Below are 26,998 nucleotides of genomic sequence, written 5' to 3'. Positions count from 1 at the left end.
GAAAAGAAAAGAATGAATAAATAAGAATCAGAAAGGTTAAAGAACCGCAAAGTTCCCAGGGATCCCACCGATGCAGCTATGAGGTCTGGGGAAGTCGCTCTCAGGTGTCGCAGTACAGCCTGGCTAGAAAGCGTAGAGGTATACAAGGCCTGGTATTCAGGGATCAGAAAGAAAAGGAATATATAGACAGACGAGAAACTGAACAATGAAGAAAGACAAAAAGAGAAAAAGTGGAAAAGAAAACAAAACAAATTAAAAAAAAAGAACAAGAAAGGCCCCCCAAAAAAACAGAAAAAAAACCAACGAAAAAATAAATGCCCTCAGGGATTCCTGTGAAGTTTTGTGGAAGCTGAAGGGGGGGTTTCTTGCCATGCAGCTCCGCTTGACCAGAAAGGGCTCCCAACTCAAGAAAAGGAAAAGAGAACAAACAAACTGTTCAAAACGAACAAACGAACAAAAGCCCCGGGATCCCACCAGCGCGGTAGCTCAGACCTGAAAGCAGGAAACCAGCTCCACACTTGAATGGAGCTCTGCAGCCCCTCAGGAAGAAGCAAAGATGGCACACGGAGCCCGGTACTTGAGCGAAAGGAGCAGGAGGTGGCGAGAGGCAAGCAAGAAATGAACAGAAGCAGGGAAAAAAAAGGAACACCAGCAGCCAACAAATGGCACTCAGAGAGCCAGCTAGTGCGGGCTGGTGTTTCTGGACAAGAGACTGCGTCCACGGGAAGCAGAGGAGGCTGAGTGTGGGTGAAGAAGGCTAGAGAGTGGGAAAACGTATATCACATATTGCCGGTGCTCTGCAGCCCCTCAAGAAGAAGCAAAGATGGCGCACGGAGCCAGGCACTCAAGTGAAAGGTGGGGGAGGTGGCTGGAGGCAAGTGAGAAATCAAAAGAAGCAGGAAAAAAAAGCAACACTAGCAGCCAACAAATGGCACCCAGAGAGCCGCCCGCTGGGGTGTGTGGAATCCAAGCAGCCGGCACTTCCCAGTCAAGAGACCATGGCCGCGGGAAGCAGAGGAGGCCAAGCCGGGGCGAAGAGGGGTTGGGGGTGGGAAAGCGCACACTGCAAATTACCGGTTGTTTTGACTCCCGCTGGACATTCCGTGAGGCTGCTTTCTCGTACCCCTGTTTGCTGGTCTCTGATAGGAGTCCAAGATGGTGGATCCGCACTGCGTTACCTGGTAGGAGACCTCTGCATGAATCTCTCCTCGCTCTCCATTCTCTGTCAGTTTTCTCACTCCATTTTGTGCTCGACTGAGTTCTTTCTCTCTTCATTTGATGTTTTAGGGTTTCAGGATTGTTGTATTCTCTGTTTGGCTTAGTTTTTCGGATCTTTGCTGTGGAGGGACAGCGTGGTGCTTCTGCCTAGAGAGCCATTTTGCCGGAACTCCCTCTGAGATCTTGTTTTAAAGATTTTTTTTGATTTTCCAGAAATGTCCCAACTATATCACTTTGGTGTAACAGTAGATCAGTTAGGATATTTTTCTGATTTTTAATAAATATATTTTCTTGATTATAATTTATTTCCCTTTATAATACTAGGCCTACATTATTTTTTAATCTCTTTCTGGGTAAGAAATGTGATTTCCTTTTCCTTGAATTTTTTCATAGAAATAAGACTGGTGCTTGGTGATATGTGAGCACTTAATGCATGCTGACTAAGCCCATAGTAAACACAACTAGAAGAAATTCATGTCTTGGTTCAATGAGAAAAATGTAAATGCCACAAGAGCGGGATTTTTTTCTGTATTTTTGTTCTTTCACTGTTGTATTTCCAGCACTTAGAAGAGTACTTCATACATAATAAGTGTTCAGTAAATATTAAGTTAATGAATCATATAACTTTTTCCCTAAAAATGTGTTTAATCAGGTCCCTGCCCCATTTCTTAAAAGATAATATTTAGAATTCTTAGGCTGGGGATCAAGACTCTCTTTATTCTGATATTTCCTTTTTTATTGTACTTTAGGTGAAGGTTTACAGAACAGATATTTTTTCATTAAACAGTCAGTACACATATTGTTTTATGGCATTGTTTAACAACCCCAAGACATGTCAACACTCTCCCTTCTCAACCTTTTTTTTCTTTTGGTGAAAATATACATAGACAAAGATACACCATTTAAAAAATTTGTACATGCACAGTTCAGTGACATTGAGTACATTCTTCCAGTTGTGCTGCTATTCTCACTTTAGATGAAGGTTTACAGAACAAAATAGTTTCTCATTAAACACTTAGTACACACGTTGCCCTATGACAATGGTTAAGAACCTCACTACATGTCAACACTGTCCTTACTCAACCTTGGGTTCCCTATCACCAGCTTCCTGTCCCCTTCTGCCTTCTAGTCATCGTCCCTGGACTGCTGTGCTTCATTAGTCCCGTTTTGTTTTATGGGGCTATTCAATCCCCTGCTGACTGGTGAACCTCAGGAGTGACTTCACCACTGAGCTAAAAGGGTGTCCGGGGGTCATACTCTCAGGGTTTCTCCAGTCTCTGTCAGGCCAGTAAATCTGGTCTTTTTTTGTGTGTTAGAATTTTTTTCTACGTCCTTCTCCAGCTCTATCCAGAACCCTCTGTTGTGATCCCAGTCAGAGCAGTCAGTGGTGGTAGCCCGGCAGCATCTAGCTGTACTGGACTCAGTCTGGTGGAGGCCTTGGTAGCTGTGGTACATTAGTCTTTTGGACTAATCTTTTCTTTGTATCCTGTTCCCTTCATTCTCCCTTGCTCCCGAAGGGGTGAGACCTGTGGAGTATCTTAGATGGCTACTCACAGGCTTTTAAGACCCCCAGGTGCTACTCACCAAGGTAAAATGTAGAGCACTGTCTTTACAAACTGTGTTATGCCGATTGAGCTAGATGTTCCCAGAGAAGATATTTCCATTCTTGATCCATGCTTCTCTGCTACATAATTCCACCTCCCTGACCCAAGTATCTCTATTGATATTTTCTCAAATGCCCATGATATTTTTGCCAATGCACAACTACTAACTTTGTTCTCTCTGTTTACAATGTTCTTTCAAGCTATTGACTCAGCTAAACAAATCCAATGAACTCTTCAAGCTTCAGCTTATTTCATCTTTCTTAGGTAAAATTTCCTGAACCCATGAACCCACAGGGACTTTTTCTTACTCAAAGCCTTGACATCTCACTGGGCATTTTAATTATACAAGGTCTGGCACCTTTCACTTTACTATTTTGAAATATTGTTTCCATCATCTCTCTTCAAGTAGACTACAACGTTTTTAAAGGCAGAAATAAGTTGTCGTCTTTCTTTTAAACACTATTGGATTTATTACAATGCCATCTATACAGTGAAGATATATTGTTCTTATTAATTCTTTTATTAATTAATTTATTTAACTAATATTTTTTAAATGCCTACTCTGTGCTAGGCATGTTTTAGGAGGCAAAACAAATGTGGTTCCTGTCCTCATGGAGTATTTAGACCACTGGAGAAATCATGGAGTCATGTGGAGATTCAGAGTCAGAAGGCTTTGGTGTGAATATCAATTCTGCCTCTTACTAGTTGGTGTGATCACTTTAACCTCTCAGCATCTTAGTATTCCCATCTGGAAAATGCAAATGGTAATGTTGTCTCTGTCAATCTTTCACAGTAAAGAAAATCAAACCACATTCCATTTTATATTAATACATTTTCTCAGTGACAGGTATGGTGGTTTTAACTTGTCCACAAATGCTTTGATACTCCTCCCTTCAAGAGATGGAAACTAATTCCCTTCTCCTTGAGTATGAGATAATCTTAACGACTTATTCTTAATGGAATAAAGCAGGAGTCATGGTGCAACTTTGGAGATAAGGTCATAAAAAGGCATTGTGACTTTTGTCTTTGTCATTCTGTCCTTTCAGTTACTTGGTCTAGGGGAAACAAACTGTCATACTGTGTGTAGTTCTACGGAGAGGCCCATGTCCTGACTGAGGCCTACTGCTAATATGCTGAAGCTTTGAAGCAGATCTTTTAGCCCTACTCAAGCCTTCGGATCACTGAAGCTCCAGCCGACAGTTTGACTAAAACCTCGTGAAAGAATCTGAGCCAGAACTATCCAGCTGCTCCTGGATTTCTGACCCCTAGAAACTGTGTGAGGCAACACATGTTTTTTAAGTTTCAAAGTTTTAGGGTACAGTGGTATCCCTTTGCCATAGTTACATGACCCAGCCTTGTCTCCATTGTTAGTAATACCATAGCTGGGAGGGCTGAATTCATAATCCTCACTCATCAACTTTGTCAAAATAAGTTTGAACCAGAACAAATTTAAATGCAAAACTAACTAACTGTCTCTGGAGTACAGGATTCCCATTTACAACCAATTTCTTAAACAACCCATTGAGAACATAGTTGTGAAGGAGGACTGTCAATTTATTAATATATTTAATAATAAATACAGAATTTAAATTTCTCACTGAATATTTATTGACTTGATTTTCCCAGGGCTGGAAAATGAAGGACTTTGGAATCTGTGTTAACTCTTTGAAGCCATGAGAATAGTACTTAATATGTTTATATAATATGTCGCAGGTAAAAAAAGGTTCATAAATCAAGCAAGTTTTCTGAAAATGTTTTTTCATTATAAAACTGCTTGGATAAAAGAATAATAACTCATGCAAAGAAAATAGTGTGCAAACACAGTCGTAGGAGATATGCTGTTGGCTGGAGAATATTTAGTGTTAAGAGTAGATTCCATAACATTGAGTGGAGGATCTCTTGGAGGATTCACAGAACCTGAAAATAGGATCAAACATATTTTTAATGAGTGTTATGGATTGAATTGTGTCCTCCTCAAAATGTATGTCAACTTGGCTAGGCCATAATTCTCAGTATTGTGTGATGGTCCACCATTTTGTCATCTGATGTGATTTTTCCTATGTATTGTAAATCCTACCTCTATGATGTTAATGAGACAGGATTAGAGGAAGATATGTTAATGGGGCAGAACTCAATCTACAAGATTAGGTTGTATCTTAAGTCAACCTCTTTTGAGATATAAAAGAGATAAGCAAGCGGGGGGGGGACCTCATACCACCAAGAAAGTAGTGTCATTTGGACCTGGGGTCCCTTCACTGAGAAGCTCCTAAACTAGGGGAAGATTGATGACTAGGACCTTCCTCCAGAGTGACAGAAAGGGAAAGCCTTCCCCTGGATCTGGATCCCTAAATTTGGACTTCTAGCCCCCTAGACTGTGAGAGAATAAATTTCTCTTTGTTAAAGTCATCCACTTGTAATATTTCTGTTATAGTAGCACTAGATAACTAAGACAATGAGAAAAATACTGTAATAGAAAGATAAGGTATTGATTTAGTTCTGGGGGAAAAATCCTTTCTTTCTTTATTCATCTAACAAGTCATTGAGGGCCTGTTATGTGCAAGACAGGGGCATATATGGTGAATGAGGAAGACATGGGGCTCTCCTTAAAGTATACACAGACTAGAAACTAGATAAGTAATCAGACACTGATTTGAGTGCTGTGATAGTGGAAGTTCAGGGTTCTATGGGAATGCAATGGAGGGGCATCAGCCAAGGTTGGGGGGGGGAGGGTCAAGGAAAACTTCCTGAAGAAAATGGCATTTAACCAAGTCTAGGAAAAATAATGATAACAAATATTTTGAAGTATTTGAAAAGTAACCATATAGTTTACAAAGTCCATAAATGCATAAAAAATTTATCAGAAGGAGAGACGTAACACCAATAAAGCTAAGATTCATGGTATTTTGAATATTTTTTAAAATTTCAATTTTTGTCATAAGATTTTCATTTATTTACAACTTTTCTGTGTATCAGGGAGAGATGGAGGAGAGATCAGAGTAAATTGTTATACTCGTCATATTATACTTTTATGTTAGTTCCTTAAAGCCTCCATTATTGTACTCTAAAACAATCTTATAAGAGGTATAAAACAATTTACAAACGCCAGAAGGACTCTTTGTTTTTAGGGATGTCTGGGTTAAATATAGTGAATGATTTTGAGGCTGTTAGGGGATTGGTAAGCATTAAGGCTGCTAACCAAAAGGTCAACAGTTCGAATCCACCAGCTACTCCTTGGAAACCCTATGGGGCAGTTCTGTTTTGTCCTATAGGGTGGCTATGAGTTGGAATCGACTCGATGGCAATAGGTTTGGTTTGGTTTGGTTTGGTTTGGTTTGGCAGGGGATTGTTATGGAATTAATTGTGTCCAACCAAAATATATGTTGGAACTCTAACTTCTACACCTGTTGACTACATTCAGTGCTTATAGTTGGCCTTGACTTGCTGTGGTGCGATGGATCACTTTTACGTGGCCTTTATCGCCATAGTATTGTAACTCCCACCAAATGATTGGGTGTAACTATGCAAATAAGGTACTTGTGGTCCACCAAGGGGATTGGAAATCTTGCTAATAAAGCAAATAAAGTGCGTGGAACCCTAACGAGGGGATTGGCCAGTTTTGCCATCCCAGTAGGCTTAAAATGGAGCCATCCCAGAGAAGAAGAAGAGACGGGAGGAGAACCTGTCCTTTGGACGTGAGGTACCTGTACTGAGAACCTCCTAGAACCAGGAGACAGAGAGAGGGAGTTGTAACACTGAAGACAGCAAGAGATAGTGGCACAGCAGTAGCAAGAGCAATAGTGTTGGGAGACAGCAGGAACCAGGAGACTAGTGCAAGACGGCTGCAGTGAGGTTTACCAACCCTTGGAGCTAGGGGCTTTGTAACACTTGACGAGCAGGGCAGAGGTGAGGTTGAGAGGCTGTGAGGCTGAGAGGCCGAGAGGCCAGACAGAGGCCTGCCTGCGGGCATGCTTGAGAAGAAGCTCTCTTTATCGGAGAACTGTATCCTGAGTCATTTCTGATCCGGAGTTGTACCGTGTTACTTCCCTAATAAACCAGTTAACTGTAAGTACGGTTCATGAGTTCTGTGATACTTTGCAGTGAATTATGGAACCCAAAGATGGGAGGGAGAGTACTGAGGGGAGGAGGAGTAGTTGAGTTTAGAGATGATGGAGTGGTAGAGCAATTTGGAAAAGTTGGACATTTGGGAGCTCTTTAATCTCTGCCTCATAGGAACCAGCTTTGTGCTGATCCTTATAAAAGAAATTATTCATGTTATTCATGTTTTCATGCTTTTAAAAAGTCTTCAAAGAGGTTATATGGAGAATGCATTAATAGGTCATCAGAATGACACTCCCCCCACCATCTGAAACAAATCTGAACTCTTCAGTATGACATACAAGTTTGATCATGATTTGTTCACTCATTGTAGTCCCAATTTCATTTTTGGATGCAATTCATCATTTTTTTCCTCTCTCTCAAACCATACCCCCAACCCAGCAAGCTACATTTCAACTCAATTTCCCAAATACAATATGCCATCTATGACTTCCAGGCCTTTGTAAGTTCTGTGTCTTAACACTTTCTGTTACAAACTTCCTGATAGGCACCTTTTTAAATCCGAAGAAGTTTGGAGATCTTTGTGATGTGCTTATAGCCCTCAATGTTTACACCACTCTGTGGGATATGCCCCCAAAGAGAAGTAATCATTTTGTTCCTCACCTTATTTCTGGTACCTGGTAAATAAAAGTGGATAAATGAATGCATACACATTCATTCTTAACATTGCAATAAAGAAGATCAACTTTAAGTGCACATATTACTGTCAGTGGAACATTAGCATCATTTCCAAGGTAATATCTTAATAAGATAGAATATGGGACTGGAAAATAAACATTTTTCTCAGTTGACCAATTAAAACAGAAGTTGGGAAACTATGGCCCACAGGTCACATCATACTTACTGCTTACGTTCATAAATAAATTTCATTGTAACACAGCGATGCCCATTTTTTTACTAGTGTTGATGACTGTTTTCGAGCTACAATGGTAGAGCTCGGTATTTGTAACAGAAATCATATGTCCCACAAAGCCTAAAATATTTACTATCTGGCCCTTTCCAGGAAAAGATCGGTAACCCTGGGAATAGAAGATGTTGATAGGTTATGTTTGATCCCACATTTTCAAAATGGGAAGCATTTATTTTTCATTTGCTGAATATTTCTGTTTTAGGATGTTATTCTGCCATATTTCATCAGTAAAAATCTTTATAAGTCAAGGAGTTCTTGGTACACACAGCTTCAGGTACACACAGGAAGTTGTTATTGCAAGATTTTCATTTTGAGATGAGGTCTTTGCCCTGTGAAAAAGATGATGCATAGTTTTCAACATGAAACCTGAAGTGAAAAAAAGTCTATCTGGTTTCAGATGGGACTGTAAACTAGAAACTGCCTTAGTCAAAATAAAACTCAGGGAGTATAAAAAGCAGTACCTAAAGAGCCCTGGTGTCACAGTGGTTAAGAACTATGGTTGCTAACCAAAAACATCGGCAGTTTGAATCCACCAGCTGATCCTTGGAAACCCTATGGAGCAGTTCTACTCTGTCCTACAGGGTTGCTATGAGTCGGTATTGACTCGATGGCAGAGTAAAGCCTATCAGGTGAAAATAGTTTCCCAAATCTCAAATGCAGAGTTTAGCAGAAACAGCTCAGCCAATAACCAGACCATTACATTTACCATAATGTTGTAAGGGTTGAGCTGCTGGCCTAAGCCCATCTTATCCATTCCCAAGAGTGCCCACCCTGGAGCAGAACTAGCGGGGCTTTCAGAGCCACCCTCATAAGTAGGTTCTGAGGGTGGCCATGTGGTCTGGCCCACGAGGGCAGCTGGGTCAATTCTAGGGCTGCCTCAGAGCTTGTATCAACCCTTATCTGGTCCAACTAGAAATAAACCAAATCCCGCACTGAAAAGAATTGAAAGGAGGAATGGAAACAGATATTTGAACACCAGTGTTCATTGCAGCACTATTCACAATAACCAAAAATGGAAATAACCTAAATTTCCATCAACAGATGAATATAAAAACAAAACGTGGTATATACTTGCAATGGAATATTACTCAGCCATAAAGAAAAATGAAGTCCTGGTACATGCTACAGCATGGATAAACCTTGAAAACATATGTTAAGTGAAATAAACCAGAAACAAAGGGACAAATATGCACGATCCAACTTATATGAAAATCTAGGATAGGCAAATGTGTAGAGCCCAAAGTTTATTAGTGGTTACCAGGGGCAGGCAGAAGGGAGGGTGAAAGGAGGACTCAATGCTTACAAGACACTGAACTTCTGTTAAGGGCGATGGTATAATTTGGGAATGGATAATGGTGATGGTTTAACAGTATGATGAAAATAATTAATGTCACTGAACTGTACAAGTGAAGATCGCTGAAATGTCAAATGTTTTGTTTTATACATACATATATATATATACCTGTACCTGATGTCCTCAAGTATATTCCGACTAAGTGATCCTATAGGGCAGAGTAGAACTGCCCCATAGGGTTTCCAAGGAGCAGGTGGTGGATTCAAACTGCCAATCTTTTGGTTAGTAGCCATAGCTCTTAACCACTGTGCCACCAGGGCTCCTATAAACATACATACACGTGTGTGTGTACGTATGTATCTACTTACCACAATTTTTTTATTGTTCTTTAGATGAAGGTTTACAGAACAAATAGTTTCTCATTAAACAATTAGTACACATATTGTTTTATGACAATGGTTAACAACTCCACCACATGTCAACACTGTCCCTTCTCAACTTTTGGTTCCCCATTACCAGCTTTCCTGTCCCCTCCTGCCTTCTAGTTCTTGTCCCTGGACTATTGTGCCTCATTTTGTTTTATGGGGCTGTCTAGTCTTTGGCTGAATGGTGAACATCGGCAGTGACTTCACCACTGAGCTAAAAGGATGTCCTGGGGCCGTACTCTTGGAGTTTCTGGAGTTTCTGTCAGCTCAGTAAGTCTGTTCTTCTTCGTGAGTTAGACGTTTGTTCTACATTTTTCTTCAGCTCTGTCCAAGATCCTTTGCTGTGATCCCAGTCAGAGCAGTCAGTGGTGGTAGCTGGGCACCTTGTACTGGACTCAGTCTGGAGGAGGCCTTGGTAGGTGTGGTCCATTAGTCCTTTGAACTAATCTTTCCCTTGTATCTTGTTTTCTTCATTCTCCCTTGCTCTTGAAGGGGTGAGACCAGTGGAGTATCTTAGATGGCTGCCAACAGGCTTTTCAGACCCCAGATGCTACTCACCAAGGTAGGATGTAGGACATTTTTCTTTATAAACTGTATTATGCCAGTTTAGATAGATGTTCCCAGAGATTATGGTCCCCACAGCACCCTGCCCATCAATTCAGTCCCTCAGGGAGTTTGGACGTGTCTATGGATCTTCCATGACCTTTCCTTGTGCAAGTAGTGCTGGCTTCCCCAACATTGTGTACTGTCTTACCCTTCACCAAAGTTACCACTTATCTATTGTCTATTTAGTATTTTCTACTTACCACAATTTTAAAAAATTAGAAAAAATAATTTGGTCTATGGACCAGCAGAATAGACATCTCTTAGGAGCTTTTAAGGAATGCTGAATCTCAGGATAAACTCAAGATTTACTGAATCAGAGTGTGCATTTTAACAAGATCCTTGGGTGATTTGTAGTATAAAGTTTGAGAAGTCCTGTTTGTATTGATGCTCTCAGAAACCCCAGATCAGTCATGAGTATTAGGCTGAATGCACTGAGGTAAAGCGTGAGATAAGAGATATTTGTTTGTCATCTCCTACTTTAATATTCATTGTTCTCTTTTGCTACTATTGAAATATCCTTTTGTACTCTTCTCTCTACCACCCAAAACACACATGCACACTTACACACACACTCACACACCTCTCAAATATTTAATTCTCTGTCCCTCTCTCCCAAAGTTATTGATCTCAATACTTCTGGTTAGAAAACTACTTAATAAACAAATCCCTATCAAAGCTGATGACAGCCAGGATATTATCCACCCAGGAGTATTTGCACTCAACATTTGGATTAAAATAAAACAAATCAACCTCTCCACCACAAATGACACACAAGAAAATCTCTAAAAATACCAAAAAATGACTCTAGAGTGTTACGATTTTAGGCATTCTGACAGGCTAGTGTGGCAGGATATTTTTGGAAAGCACTATTTTGTAGTTACTGTTGAATCGTGGGAGTTCTGCAGGCCCAGTGCTCAAGTAGCTGCTTGGTGCGCCACTGGTCAGCCCCATCCCAGCCCTTCTCCCTCTGAGTTCTGTAGAATAAGAATCTCCAAGCACTTGACCTTCCTTGGAGACTGAGGGTAGGTGGTGATGGGAGCACTTTTAGAAGGTTGTTAACTTGCAAACTTCAATATTATTACCTTTCTCTGGGAACAAATGAGAGCAAAAACTCCTCTTTTCCTTCACTAAATTGCCTTCCTGCTCTGGAATATTCTCAGAATTTCTCAACATTGGCACTCAGAGACCACAGATTTTTCCTCTGTGTTTCCGTCTCAATATCTTGTCAACAATAAAAGCTTTATAAGGCAATGACTCTTGTACAAAGCAGAAGAAATTAACTCCAGAGTTTATAAAACATTCAGCAGTACAACTACAGGCAGAACGCATGTTTGGAAGTGAATGTTGAAGAAACTGTAACAAATAAGGATATATGGTACAGTGAAAATATTTCTTTACTGAGCCTACTTTTTTCCTAAATCATTCACAGAGATAGATGTCAGAATGTGCTCCTAGATTAAAAGCAATACTTTTAGGAAACTGAACTCTTCAAGATTTACTGTCTTTAGTATCTGATCGCTTAGGATAAAAACTCATTGGGTAATTTAAAATTAACCACCCTAGGTGGGGCCAAGATGGCAGAATAGTCAGATGCTTCCTGTCATCCCTCTTACAACAAAGACCCCCCAAAACAAGTGAATCAATTATATATGACAATCTAGGAGTCCTGATCATCAAAGACAATGTTGAGGAGTTGGACTGAGCGGCAGAGGGAAGGAGAGACAGTTCAGAAGCAGTGAAGAAGTGCCAGTCACAAGGTAGTCAGCACCCTGCTAAGTGGGCCAGCCAGTGCATGCAGGCTGAGGGGACCAGTAGAGTTCGGGACACGTTTCACTACGTCGGGAGAGGCCTGGTGGCTGAGAGTTTGCACAAGCTTCAGGAGTCAGGGAGAAGTGGCGTTGGACTTGGCAAAAGTTAAGTGCGAGCATCTAACCTACCTTGAGGGGTGAAAATAACCCCTACCCCTCCAGGACTTTCACAGCAGAGAAGTGCCTCTTTCACCTCACTTGCCCCCTGTACACTCTGCCCTGACACCAGTCTGGCAGGATTCAACAACTGCCATGCCCCCTAAGCTGGGAACTCAGGGCAGGCAATGCCCCTTTGCCTAGGCACTGGCATAAGGGGTCCACAGGATGTGGTGTCCTTCACCCCTGCCTAGACCCTAAGCTGGGAACTCAGGACTATCTGCACCCAAAGCAGTCTCACAGCTTTGAAAAACCACCACGCCCCCTAAGCTGGGAACTCAGGGCAGGCACTGCCCCTTTGACTAGGCACAGGCATAAGGTATCCACAGACTTGTAGTGCTCTTCACCCCTGCATAGACTTGTGTGGGCCAATTTAACACTGCAGGCCCTCATTAGCCTAGAACAACAGGGCATACACATGAAGCCTATTTTCAACTGCAGCAGCCAAGGGGGATTTGCACTTTTGTGAAATTTGACACTGCCCTGTCCATTAAACAGGGTCTTCACCAACTACATCAGGGTTCTAAGGGCTGGCAGTATCACTGACTCCATCCAGCCACTCATGACAGGGGTCTGAGAATAAATGGTGCCTCCCAGTCCCTGCAGCCAACAGCATTGGGAGCCCAACGTTCAGCTACAAAACCCACCCACCTATGTGCTCTAGGGGACAGGGACACACCCTAAACCCAGGCACTTGGGAGCAGCTGACAACCTCTTGCCTTGCTCAGCACATAGCTCGCTACTGCAGCCAGATACCTGTGCCTGCTCCAAACACCCCTATGCAGCCCTGCCCATCTAGGACTGTAGGTGAGTCTGCACCACACTCTCGGTAACCAACAACCTGAACACCTGAATTGAATCTGTACAAGAAAAGTTAACAGACTCCTGGGCCCACACACCTAGTAGCTGCTCTAACCACCTGGAAATAGGACATGAGAGCTTCAAAGATACCAATAACCAAAGTAGATCACATGCCCAGCCTACTTGGGCATATCAAAACAAAACAAAAAACTAGAACACAGTAAACAAACATAAAATATATACAATAACTTATTGATGGCTTGGAGACAATAGTCAATATCAAGTCACATAAAGAAACAGATCAGATGGCTCCAGCAAGAGACCAAAATAAAGAACTAGGAAACCTTACAGAGGAAGATAAGTTCTTGGAATTACTGGAGTTAGAATTCATAAGATTAATATAGAGAGCTTATCAAGAGATCAGGAAAGAGATCAGTCAAAACTCAGGACAAGCCAAGGAATACACAGACAAATCAGTAGAGGAATTCAGGAAAACAATACAAAAACTGAACAAAAAATTTAAAAGGCTGCTAGGAACCATAGAGAGGCAGCAACTAGAAATCCAAAAGATTAACAAAACAATGTCAGAATTAGACAACTCAATAGAAGGTCATAGGAGCAGTGGAAGTCAGAATTAGTGAAACTGAATATAAATCCCTTGATACCAATGTATTTGAGGAAAAATCAGATAAAAGAATTCAAAGAAATGAAGACATTCTAAGAATTATGTGGGACAATATCAAGAGGAAAAACTTATGAGTGATTTGACAACCAGAATGGTGGGAGGGGTAACAGAAAAGGCAGAGAGAATTGTTGAAGATTTGCTGGCAGAACACTTCCCTGAATTGTGAAAGATGAGAAGATATCCATCCAAGAAGTTCAAGAAACCCAACACAGAGTTGATCCAAAAAAAGTCACCAAGACGTATTATAATCAAACTTGCCAAAACCAAAGATAAAGAGAGAATCTTGAGGGTGGCTAGGGACAAAGGAAAAGTCACCAACAAAGGAGAGTCAATAAGACAAAGGTCTGACTACTCAGCAGAAACCATGCAGGCCAGAAGGCAACAAGATGACATATATAAAGCCTTGAAGGAAAAAAACAAAACAAAACTGCAAGCCAAGAATTATATATCCAGCAACTGTCTCTTAAATATGATGGTGAAATTAGGGCATTACCAGATAAACAGAAGTTAAGGGAATTTGTAAAAACCAAATCAAAATTACAAGAAATATTAAAGGGAGTCCTTTAGCAAGAGAACCAAAAATTTCAGAAAACAACCCAAGACTAGAACACAAGATAGAACAACCAGATATAAACCCAGGTAGGGAAGTCACAAAACAAGTCAAAGCTAAAAGACTGAAAGTAGGGAAACAGAGATGACAATATGTAAACAATGACAACATTAAAACAAAAAAGAAGGACTAAATAAAGTAGTCATAGAACTTCCATATGGAGAGGAAGTTAAGGCAATATCAAGAAATAAATGATTGGTTTAAACTTAGAAAAATAAAGGTAAATTTTAAGGTAACCACAAAGGAATAGAACAAATCTACCCATCAAAATAAAAAAGAAGAAAAACATAATCGGCAAACACAAAATCAGCAATAATGAAAAAGATGGAAAAAATAAAAAAGATCCAGCACAAAAAATTAAGTGGAATAAAGAAACTCTCAACAACACACACACACACACACAAAAAAAAAATCAAAATGACGGCAGTAAACTCATACCTATCAAAAATTACACTGAATGTAAATGGGCTAAATGCACCAACAAAGAGACAGAGAGTGGCAGAATGGATGAAAAAGCACAATCCTTCTATATGTGGCCTACAAGAGACACACTTAGACTCAAAGAAACAAACAAACTAAAATTCAAAGGGTGGGAAAAATACATGCCAAGTAAACAACAACCAAAAAAGAGCAGGACTGGCAGTATTAATCTCTGACAAAATAGACTTTAAAGCAAAATCCACCACAAAGGATAAGGAAGGACACTTTATAATGATTAAAGGGTCAATACACCAGGAAGACACAACCATAATAAATATATATGCACCCAAAGACAGGGCTCCAAAATATGTAAAACAAACTCTAACAGCATTGAAAAGAGAAATAGCTCCACAGTAATAGTAGGAGACTTCAACATACCACTTTCAGTGAAGCACAGAACATCCAGAAAGAAACTCAATAGAGATACAGAAGATCTAAATGTCACAATCAATCAACTTGACCTCATAGACATACCGAACACTCTACCTAACAGCAGCCAAGTAAACATTCTTTTCCAACCCACTTGCAACATTCTCCAGAATAGACCACATTTTAGGTCACAAAGCAAGCCTTAACAGAATCCAAAACATTGAAATATTACAAAACATCTTTTCTGACCAGAGAGCCATTTAAAGTAGAAATCAATAACAAAAACAGTGAGGAAAAAAAATCAAATACATGGAAACTGAACAACATCTTCCTTAAAAACTCCTGTGTTATAGAAGAAATCAAGGACAGAATAAAGAAATTCATAGACTCAAATGAGAATGAAAACGCATCTTACCAGAACCTTTGGGACACAGCGAAAGCTGTGCTTAGAGGTCAATTTATAGCAGTGAATGCACACATCCAAAAAGAAGAAAGAGCCAAAATCAAAACATTAACCTTACGACTCGAACAAATAGAAAGACAGCAGCAGAAGAAGACCTTGGACACAAGAAGAAAGGAAATAATATAGATTACAGCAGAAATAAATGAAGTAGATAATAGAAAAACAATTGAAAGAGCCAACAAGACAAAAGTTGGTTCTTTGAAAAGATCAACAAAATTGATAAACCACTGGCAAAACTGACAAAAGAAAAACAGGAGAGGAAGCAAATAACCCAAATGAAAAATGAGATGGGTGATATCACAACAGACCCAACTGAAATAAAAAGGATCATAACAATACTATGAAAAATTGTACATCAACAAATTTGAAAACCTAGAGGAAATGGACAAATTTCTGGAAACACACTTCCTCCCTAAACTAACACAACTGAAGTAGAAAAACTAAATAAACCCATAACAAAAGGAGAGATTGAAGAGGTAATTTTAAAAAACTCTCAGTAAAAAAAAGCCCCAGCCTGGACAGCTTCACTGGAGAACTCTATCAAGCTTTCAGAGAATAAACACCAGTATTACTAAAGGTATTTCAGAGCATAGAAAAGGAATGAATACTCTTGAACTCATCCCATGAAACCAGCATAACCCTGATACAAAAGCCAGGGAAAGACATCACAAGAAAAGAAAATTGCAGACCAATATCCCTCATGAACATAGACGTAATACTCCTCAACAAAATTCTAGCCAATAGAATTCAACAACACATAAAAAAAAAAATTCATCGTGACCAAGTAGGATTCATACCATGTACGCAGGGATGGCTCAACATTAGAAAAACAATCAATGTAATCCATCACATAAATAAAACAAAAGATAAGAACCACATGATCTTATCACTTGATGCAGAAAAGACATTTGACAAAGTCCAACACCCATTCCTGATATAACCTCTTAATCAAATAGGAATTGAAGGGAAATTCCTTGACATAATAAAGGGCATTTATACAAAGCTAACAACCAACATCATTCTAAATGGAGAGAGTCTGAAAGCATTCTCCTTGAGAAGGGGAACCAAACAAGGATGCCCTTTATTGCCACTCTTATTCAACATTGTGCTGGAGGTCCTAGCCAGAGCAATAAGGCAAGAAAAAAAAAATAAAGAGCATCCAAATTTGTAAGGAAGAAGTAAAAGTATCCCTATTTGTAGACGATATGATCTTATACACAGAAAATCCCAAAGAATCCACAAAAAAACTATTGTAACTGGTAGACGATTTCAGCAAAGTATCAGGATACAAGATAAACGTACAAAAAATCAGCTGGGTTCCTCTAAACCAAAAAAGAGCTTTGAAAATTACCATTTATCAGTACCATTTACAATAGCTCCCAAGACGAAAAATTACTTAGGAGTAAACCTAACTAGAAACGTAAAAGACCTATATAAAGAAAACTATGAGACACTACTGCAAAAAATCAGAAGAGAACTACATAGTGGAAAAACATACCATGCTCATGGATAGGAAAACGCAACATTGTGAAAGTGTCAATTTTACCCAAAGCGATCTACAGATACACTGCAATCCCGATCCAAACTCCAACAGGATTTTTTAATCAGATGGAGAAACAAATCACCAACTTCATATCGAAAGGGAAGGGACCCCATATAGATAAAGCATTACTGAAAAAGAGCAAAGTGGAAGGCCTCACATCACCACCATGGTAGTCAAAACAGCCTGGTACTGGTATAACAACAGATACATAGACCAATGGAACAGAATTAAGAATCCAGACATAAATTCATCCACCTATGAGCAGCTGATATGTGGCAAAGGCCCAAAGTCCGTTAATTGGGGAAAAGACAGTCTCTTTAACAAATGGTGCTGGCGTAACTGGATATCCATGTGCAAAAAAATGAAACAAGATCCATACCTCACATGGTGCACAAAAACTAACTCAAAATGGATCAAAGACTTAAAAATAAAATAGAAAACGATAAAGATCATGGAAGAAAAAATAGGGACTACTGTAGGAGCCCTAATACATGGCATCAATAGTATACAAACCGTAACTAACCATGCACAAACACCAGAAGAGAAAGTAGATAACGGGGAGCTCCTAAAAATCAAACACTTATGCTTACCAAAAGAATAAAAAGAGAACCTACAGACTGAAAAAAATTTTGGCTACAACATATACAATAAGGGTCTAATCTCTAGAATTTATAAGATACTACAACACCTCAACAACAAAAAGACAAATTACCCAATTAAAAAATGGGCAAAGGATAAGAACAGACACTTCATCAAAGAACACATTCAAGCAGCTATCAGATACAGGGGGATATCCTCACAATCATTAGTCATGAGAGAAATGCAAATCAAAACTACAATCGAATACCATTTCACTCCAACAGGGCTAGCATTAATCCAAATACACAAAATAATGAGTGTTTGCGAGGTTGTGGAGGGACTGGAACACTTATGCACTGCTGGTGGTTATATAAAATGGAACAACCACTTTGGAAACTGATTTACACTCCCTTAAAAAGTGAGAAATAGAAGTACCATATGATCCAGCAATCCCACTCCTTGGAATATATCCTAGAGAAATAAGAATCATCACATGAATAGATATATGCACACCCATTTTCATAGCAGCACTGTTCACAATAGCAAAAAGATGGAAACAACCTAGGTATCCATCCACAGACGAATGGACAAATGATGGTACATATACACAATGGAATACTACAAAATGATAAAGAATAACGATGAATCTGCCAAGCATCTCACAATATGGATGAATCTGGAGGGCATTATGCTGAGTGAAATTAGTCAAACACAAAAGGACAAATATTGTGTGAGACCACTATTATAAGAACTCAAGAAAAGGTTAAAACACAGAAGAAAGCATTCTTTGATGGTTACAAGGGTGGGGAGGGAGGGGAAAGGGAAATGACTAACTTGATAATAGACAAGGATCGACTTTGGTGAAGGGAAGGACAACACACAACACAGGGGGAGTCAGCACAACTGGACCAAAGCAAAAGGTAAGAAGTTTCCTGAACATATCCAAACACTTTGAGGGACAGAGTAGCTGGAGCTGGGTTCTGGGGACCATAGTTTCAGGGGACATCTAGGTCAATTGACATAACAAAGTTTATTAAGAAAATGTTCTGCATCCCTCTTTGGTGAGTGGAGTCTGGGGTCTTAAAAGCTTGCAAGGGGCCATCTAAGATGCATCAATTGTTACCAACCCACTTGGAGGAAAGGAGAATGAAGAACACCAAAGATTAGCCCAAGAGACCAAAGGTCCACATAAACCAGAGACTCCACCAGCCTGAGACCAGAAGAATTAGATGGTGGACAGCTACCACCAATGACCACCCTAACAGGGAACACAACAGAGAGTCCCTGAAGAAGCGGGAGAAAAGTGAGCATGCTTGAGCCCATTGCTCCAGCCACTGTGTCAATCTATCTCATTGAGGGTCTTCCTCTTTTTCGATGACCCTCTATGTTACCAAGCATGATGTCCTTCTGCAGGGACTGATCCCTCCTGACAACATGCCCGAAGTATGTGAAACTCAGTCTCGCCATCCTTGCTTCTAAGGAGCATTCTGGCTGTGCTTCTTCCAAGACAGATTTGTTCATTCCTTTGGCAGTCCATGGTATATTTAACACTGTTTGCAAACACCATAATCAAAGGTATCAATTCTTCTTTGGTCTTCCTTATTTATTGTCCAGCTTTCGCATGTATATGAGACAATTGAAAATACCATGGCTTGGGTCAGGCACACTTTAATCTTTAAAGTGACATCTTTGCTTTTTAGCACTTTAAAGAGGTCTTTTGCAGCTGATTTGCCCAATGTAATATGTCGTTTGATTTCTTGGCCACTGCTTCCATGGGTGTTGATTGTGGATCCAAGTAAAATGAAATCTTTGACACTTCAATCTTTTCTCCATTTATCGTGATGTTGCTTATTGATCCAGTTGTGAGGATTTTGTTTTCTTTATGTTGAGGTGTAATCTATACTGAAGGCTGTGGTCTTTGATCTTCATCAGTAAGTGCTTCAAGTCCTCTTCAGTTTCAGCAAGCAAGTTTGTGTCATCTGCATAACCCAGGTTGTTAATGAGTCTTCCTCCAATTCTGATGCCCTGCTCTTCTTTATATAGTTTGGCTTCTCAAACTATTTGTTCAGCATACAGATTAAATAGGTATGGTGAAACGATACAACCCTGACACACATCTTTCTTGACTTTCAAACACGCAGTATCCCCTTGTTCTGTTTGAACCACTGCCTCTTGATCTATGTACAGGTTCCTCATGAGCACAATTAAGTTTTCTGGAATTTCCATTCTTCACAATGTGATCCATAATTTGTTATGATCCACACAGTCGAATGTCTTTTCATAGTCAATAAAACAGGTAAACATCTTTCTGGTATTCTCTGCTTTCAGCCAAGATTCATCCGACATCAGTAATGATATCCCTTGTTCCATGCCCTCTTCTGAATATGGCTTGAATTTCTGGCAGTTCCCTGTCAATGTACTGCTGCAACTGCTTTTGAATGATCTTTAGCAAAAATTTTACTTGTCTCTGATATCAATGATATTGTTCGAGAATTTCCGCATGCTATTGGATCACCTTTCTTTGGAATAGGCATAAATATAGATCTCTTCCAGTTGGATGGAAAGGTAGCTGTCTTCCAAATTTCTTGGCATAGACGAGTGAGCACTTCCAGTGCTGCTTCTGTTTGTTGAAACATCTCATTTGGTATTCCATCAATTCCTGGAGTCTTGTTTTTTGCCAACGTCTTCAGTTCACCTTTGACGTGTTCCTTTGGTACCGTCAGTTCTTGATCATATGCTACCTCCTGAAATGAGGGAACGTTGACCAATTCTTTTTGGTACAGTGACTCTGTGTCACTTCCATCTTCTATTGCCCATAGAATCTTTCACTGTTTTAACTCAAGGCTTTAAGTTTTTCTTCCATTCTTTCAGCTTGAGAAATGCCAAGCCTGTTCTTTACTTTTAGTTTTCTAATTCCAGGTCTTTACACATGTCATTATAGTACTGTACTTTGTCTTCTTGAGCAGCCTTTTGGAATCTTCTCTTCAGCTCTTTTACTTTATCATTTCTTCTGTTCGCTTTAGCTACTCGAAGTTCAACAGCAAGTTTCGGAGTCTCTTATGATTCCATTTTGGCCTTTTCTTTCTTTCTTGTCTTTTTAAAGACCTCTTTCTTTCTTCATGTATGATGTCCTTGATGTCACTCCACAACTTGTTGGGTCTTCGGTCATTACTGCTCAATGTGTGAAATATATTCTTAGATGGTCTCTAAATTCAGGTCGGATATACTCAAGGTCGTACTTTGGCTCTCTTGGACTTGTTCTAATTTTCTTCAGCTTCAGCTTGAACTTGTATATAAGCAATTGATGGTCTGTTCTGCAGTCAGCCTCTGGCCTTTTTCTGAATGATGATATTGAACTTTTCCATTCTCTCTTTCCACAGATGTAGTCTATTTGATTTCTGTGTATTCCATCTGGCGAAGTCCACATGTACAGTCACCTTTAACGTTGTTGAAAAAAGGGATTTGCAATGGCTAAGTCGTTAGTCCTGTAGACTTCTATCATGCTATCTCTGGCATCGTTTTTATCACCAACGCCATATTTGTCAACTACTGATCCTTCTTTGTTTCCAACTTTCTCATTCCAATCACCAGTTATTATCACTGCATCTTGATTGCACGTTCGATCAATTTCAGACTGTAGAGTTTGGTAAAAATCTTCAATTTCCTCATCTTTGGCCTTAGTGGTTGGCGTGTAAATTTGAATAATAGTCGTATGAACTGGTCTTTCTTGTAGGAGTATGGATATTATCTTATCGCTGACAGCGTTGTACTGCAGGATAGATCTTGAAAGGTTCTTTTTGATCATGAGTGCAACGTCATTCCTCTTCAAGTTGTCGTTCCCGATATAGTAGACCATATGATTGTCTGATTCAAAATGGCCAATAACTGCCCATTTCAGCTCACTAATGCCTAGGATATCAATGTTTATGCATTCCATTTCATTTTTGACGATTTCCGATTTTCCTGGATTCATACTTCATACATTCTATGTTCCAATTATTAACAGATGTTTGCAGCTGTTTCTTCTCATTTTGAGTCATGCCACATCAACAAAAGAAGATACTGAAAGCTTGATTCCATCCACATCACGAAGGTCAACTCTACTTTGAGGAGGCAGCTCTTCCCCAGTTGTCTTTTGAGTGCCTTCCAACCTGAGGGGTTCATGTTCCGGCACTATATCAGATAATGTCCTGCTGCTATTCATAAGGTGTTCACTGGCTAATTTTTTTCAGAAGTAGACAGCCAACAACTTCTTCCTAGTCCATCTTAGTCTGGAAGCTCAGCTGAAACCTGTCTGCCATGGGTGACCCTGCTTGTATCTGAATACCGGTGGCATAGCTTCCACATCACAGCAACACCAAGCCCCCACAGTATCACTCACTGAATAAATCTGTATAAGTTTTATAATTATTACTTTTCTGCTACATATGCATATTTGACAGTTGTCATTACAAACTTATTTGTCTATAGGCATATCTGTAGGAGTCCCTGGGTGGTGGAAACAGTTAAAATGCTTGTCTGTTAACCAAAATGTTAGGAGTTTGAGTCCACCCAGAGGCACCTTGAAACAAAGCCTTGACAATCTACTTCCAGATAATAAACCATTGAAAACGCTGTGGAGTATAGTTCTACTTTGACATACATGGGATTTCAATGAGTTGAGATTTACCCCACAGCAACTTGTTTGGTTTTTGCTTTTTGGTATCACTATATTTGTCAAGACATTTGTTCACATCATGTAGCAAAATATCCATTATCTAATCTGATTCAGGGTAGTGAGTAATTTCAACAGAAGGTGTTCATGGGAACATAGGAACCATCTACTCCTTATTCTGAGGAACTCTTTTCATTGGAATCTCATTTGTCAAAATATTTACTGACTTGAATTTTAACAATTTTAAATTATATAGTGTTTTCCAACGTTAAAATATTATGGAAATGATGAGTATCGTATTTGTACCAATTAGACATTCTGAACTTGGGATAGTATTGGCCAACTTTGTTAACCTTATTAGACAACTTACCCAAGGAAAAAGAGACCTTTCCAGATGAGATACTCCACATCTTATTCCCAGAGACTGGAGACAGAGCTATATACCAGATGGGTAGGTTGTTTGATTGGGCTGATTCATTAATGTGTACCCTTGTCAAAACAGATTCAGTTAAAAAAATCTGCCTTTGCCCTTTCTCTCTTCATTAGTAATTGCTAAAAGACAGAAGCAGAACATGGTTAAGTCACCAACTTTTTCTATATGAACCATGCCAAGTCATGGCTGGAGATGTTTCAATTTATGGTCATGTGGAGTCTAGAGTGGTCAAACTGCAGCCTCTGTGCAGTGAGTGTCAATTCCACTAGGGCAAGAATTAACGTGAGCTGTTTTACTCAAGGTCCTGCATGGCACTGATCCTTGTTAAAAGTATGAAACATATTGTTTAATAGTGTGCTTTGTGAACATGGGCTCAAGGTGGTTTGGGCAGATTGCCCCAGCTTGTTAGAATGGTTTAGTGATAACACTGAGGTTGATGATTTGTACCTGGTCTCTGGGAGGGTTTTTTTTTTTTTTTGTTGAGCCTGGTTAGGCAGCAGAAATATACCTACACGACCACCAGGAAGATAGAGAACTATCTTAGCTGAGTTCCCATTTTGGGATCCTTGCTTCTGAAATGTTCTTTGCACACACTGGTGGTTTCTTGCCTGAGAAAGTGTGTCTGGCTACAGCCTTTACAAAGGAGTTCATACCTGACCTCTCCAGACCCCTTGTTGTAAGTGTATGCATGTGATGCATACCCTTACTTTAACGGTATTGCTATATTGAATCCTTTTTCCTGAAATAAGCTGTAAATTAATTTATAGACAATGTCATTTAGGGTTCTGTTAGTATTCTTTAGCAAAGGAACCCTGTTTAACTGCCGTTGTTAGTTCAGCCTCCAAATAGCATATATGGCAACAAGAAATTAATGTAAAACTATCTCTGTAGGCCAGTTCACAGCTTCTTTAGATTAAAGGTTTTTAATGCTAGTTCCAAAGTTATTACTTGCTTGAAGTAATAAGCAAATGTGGTTGCATACTGATGGAATTCAGAGTACACAGTCTGCCTCAGGGCTGATGGGGTACCTCAAATCTGGGGGCTTTACCTATACAGGTTTTTTTAAAATAGGAGAATATATTTATAATTACTGTTAACAGATATTTTCAAGATTGAATTCTGTCAAACCCACTGATACTATCATTGTGGGTCAAATGTTTTTAAAGTGAACTAATAACAAAATGCATAGTCTTGAAATGCATCAAGTGATAAGTGTAATAATTCATCAACATAAGCTTTTAATTTTATCGATTAAAGAGTTATGTGACCCAGTTGCTGTTGAGAATATATTGGGCTTTAAGGAAAAATGACACAGGAGAAAGGAGAAGTGTTGATGTCTGGAGTTGGGGTAGTCTGGGTTGGGAGGGAGAGCCTGGAAGATTCTGGCACAGGCTGCTATGGTGATCTCCCTTGAAAAATATGGATCTGTGCGTTATCACCTGAGCTTATCCCAATGTTTGTTCATACTCTAGGAACTTTTAATCCTCCTGGTGAACCTGTTCCTTGACATGGAGCCAAGTCCTTTACATATACTTCCTCTAGTTTTTTTTCCCCCCAGATTCTTATAAGAAAAAAGTGGAAATTATTATTTTGTTGACTTAAGGCAATGGTACTAATCAACTAAATGCGATTATTAATAAATGTATGTTAAATTAAACTTATTGCCTTCATATGAGATCTGCTTTTGCTAAGTTAAGACATCAGTAATTGCATGTGGTTTGACAGAGTCAGCTGTATTTCTTTCATTCTGGGAAATGCGACCTCAGGCCCCCTTGGAGGAACCAGATGTGGTATCAGAAAATCGCATTTGGTGGGTAAGATAATGTTTTTCCTGGAATGAGAATTATTCTAAAATGCCAAGATCATCTTGGGCAATGACAACTTCTATTGTTCTTCCTTTTCTTTCTTTTTTTTTGCAAAACCCATTTCCAAGGACTAATTTCCTTATCTTCTTTTTCACCTTGAAGAAATTCTCCATCTAGAAACCATATGAGATTTGCTGTGGTAAATACATTCATCAGTGAACAGGTAATAGTTATCTGGTGCAAAGAGAAAATAGGGAGGTTTATTTGTAAATTCAGAAGAAATTTACCCTTTACATCTACACCAATATTTTCATGAGACAAACAGTTGGGAAGAAACAATTTTTTTTTCACTTTTAGCTGAATATATATAAGGCAGGGTGTCCCTTTAAGATAAGTTGTGGATTGTGAATTGGCTATCTTCTATAGAGATGTTATAGATTTATGGCTAGAATCCTGTGTTAACTTAAGAAGAATCTAGAACTATACTAATTGTCATGGATTGAATTATGTCCCCCCAAAAATGTTTATATCAGTTTGGCTAGGCCGTGATTCCTGGTACTGTGTGATTTTCCTATATGTTGTAAATCCTGCCTCTATGATGTTAATGAGAGAGGATGGGTGGCAGTTGTGTTAGTAAGGCAGGACTGGATCTACAAGACTGGATTGTGTCCTGAGGCAATATCTTGAGATATAAAAGTGAGAAGTGAGCAGAGAGACAGGGGGAGATCGTACCATCAAGAAAGAAGTGCTGGGAGCACAGCATGTCCTTTGGACCAGAGTCCCTGCGCAGAGAAGCCCCTAGTGCGGGGGAACACTGATGAGAAGGCCGAGAGAGAGAAAGCCTTCCCCTGGAGCTGACACCCTGAATTTGGACTTTTAGCCTACTTTACTGTACAGAAATAAACTTCTCTTTGTTAAAACCATCCACTTGTGGTATTTCTGTTATAGTAGCACTAGATAACTAAGACACTAATGTTACAAGTTTGGATTCTGAATCCTGGAAACAGGAAATTACAACACTGCATAGGCAGAATAAAAGAGTACTAAATGGAAACCAAAGAGTAGAAGGAGGAAGGTATTACAGGCAGACGCTAGAGAAGACTATTCTATTAGAATAAAGCTAAAAGATAACCACATGCTAAAATTTCCATTCACCAAATAATGTAAATTACTATGTGTAGTTAAACCACAAAAAAACTTTTAATACAGACATCACACTTTCTGACTTCTACAGCGTTGTCTTCATTTTTAAGTTTATTTTATCTTCTTAAGAACCTTATAGTGTAGATAAGGCATGCCTTATGTTAACATTCGATGGTTGGGGAAACCAAGACAGAGTGGTTAAAGGAAGTGGAAGGTAGTTAATGGCACAATTTGAAACTGTGTTCCCTCAATCCCATTCCAGGATATTTCGTGCTAAAACACATTATATTAAACTAAGAAAGAGATGGAACAACAGGTAATTAGAAAAGTAGAGAGCTTAGGTTTAGGGTTAGTTATGTTTTTTTTCCAACATTGTTTAAGAAGAGTTTGTTCTTTGGGAAATGGTAATTTCTTCAATAGCCTGGTAAATATATCCAGTAAGACTATTCCATTCCCCTTATTTTATTTGATGCCCTGAAAAATTATAATCTTGTTTATAGTTACTTATTTTCACTTCAAGAGACATATATTTTACATATTACCAGCTCTAGTTCTTAGTTCACATATATTCTCCACACTTGATGAATATATTAGTTAAGTTGTATAGATGCTGGTGCATGTGAAAGCTGGAGAATGAATAAGGAAGACCGAAGAAGAATTGATGCTTATGAATTGTGGTGTTGGAGAAGAATATTGAATATACCATGGACAGCAAAAAGAATGAACAAATCTGTCTTGGAAGAAGTATAACCAGAATGTTCCCTAGAAGCAAGAATGGCAAGACTACTTCTCACATACTTTGGACATGTTGTCAGGAGGGATCAATCCCTGGAGAACGACATCATGCTTGGTGAAGTAGAGGGCCAGCAAAAAAGAGGAAGACCTTCAATGACATGGATTGACACAGTGGCTGCAACAGTGAGCTCAAGCACAACAACGATTGTGAGGATGGCATAGGACCGGGCAGTGTTTCATTCTGTTGTACATAGGGTCACTTTGATTTGGAACTGACTTGACAGCACTTAATAACAACAACATAGAGTCTGGGTGTGCCAATTTCCCCAAACTGATGAATATATTCATTAACGAGTTTGTGAGGCTGAATGTGCCAATTTCCCCAAATTCTATTTACACCCAGAGTCTAGACTGACAGAACTGAGAAACCAAACTCAAGGATATTAAGTGACACTTTTCTGGTGAGCTCATACTGAGGTGCAGCTTAACATCTCTCAGGATATCACCACAAAAATTCCAAGGAACCAATGAGACTTTCAGAGGGGGCTATATCTGTTATAG

The 26,998-nt window shown here is 39.4% G+C and overlaps 1 protein-coding gene across 1 annotated transcript in view; it reads right to left on the bottom strand.

Moving 5' to 3' along the window:
* Window positions 1–4,584: 4,584 nt before the first annotated feature.
* CD96 (CD96 molecule) overlaps window positions 4,585–26,998 on the bottom strand; it is a 150,626-nt gene continuing 128,212 nt past the window's right edge. Inside the window, 4 exon segments of the mRNA XM_023732856.1 lie at window positions 4,585–4,739; window positions 22,692–22,832; window positions 22,835–22,873; window positions 24,691–24,942. Coding sequence (XP_023588624.1) covers window positions 4,585–4,739; window positions 22,692–22,832; window positions 22,835–22,873; window positions 24,691–24,942 — 587 coding nt within the window.

The sequence above is a fragment of the Trichechus manatus genome, unplaced genomic scaffold (assembly GCF_000243295.1).
Source record: "Trichechus manatus latirostris isolate Lorelei unplaced genomic scaffold, TriManLat1.0 scaffold00055, whole genome shotgun sequence".
Taxonomy (NCBI): Eukaryota; Metazoa; Chordata; class Mammalia; order Sirenia; family Trichechidae; genus Trichechus; species Trichechus manatus.
Note: the sequence above shows the minus strand (reverse complement) of the source record. Positions and strands in the feature narration are given on the sequence as shown.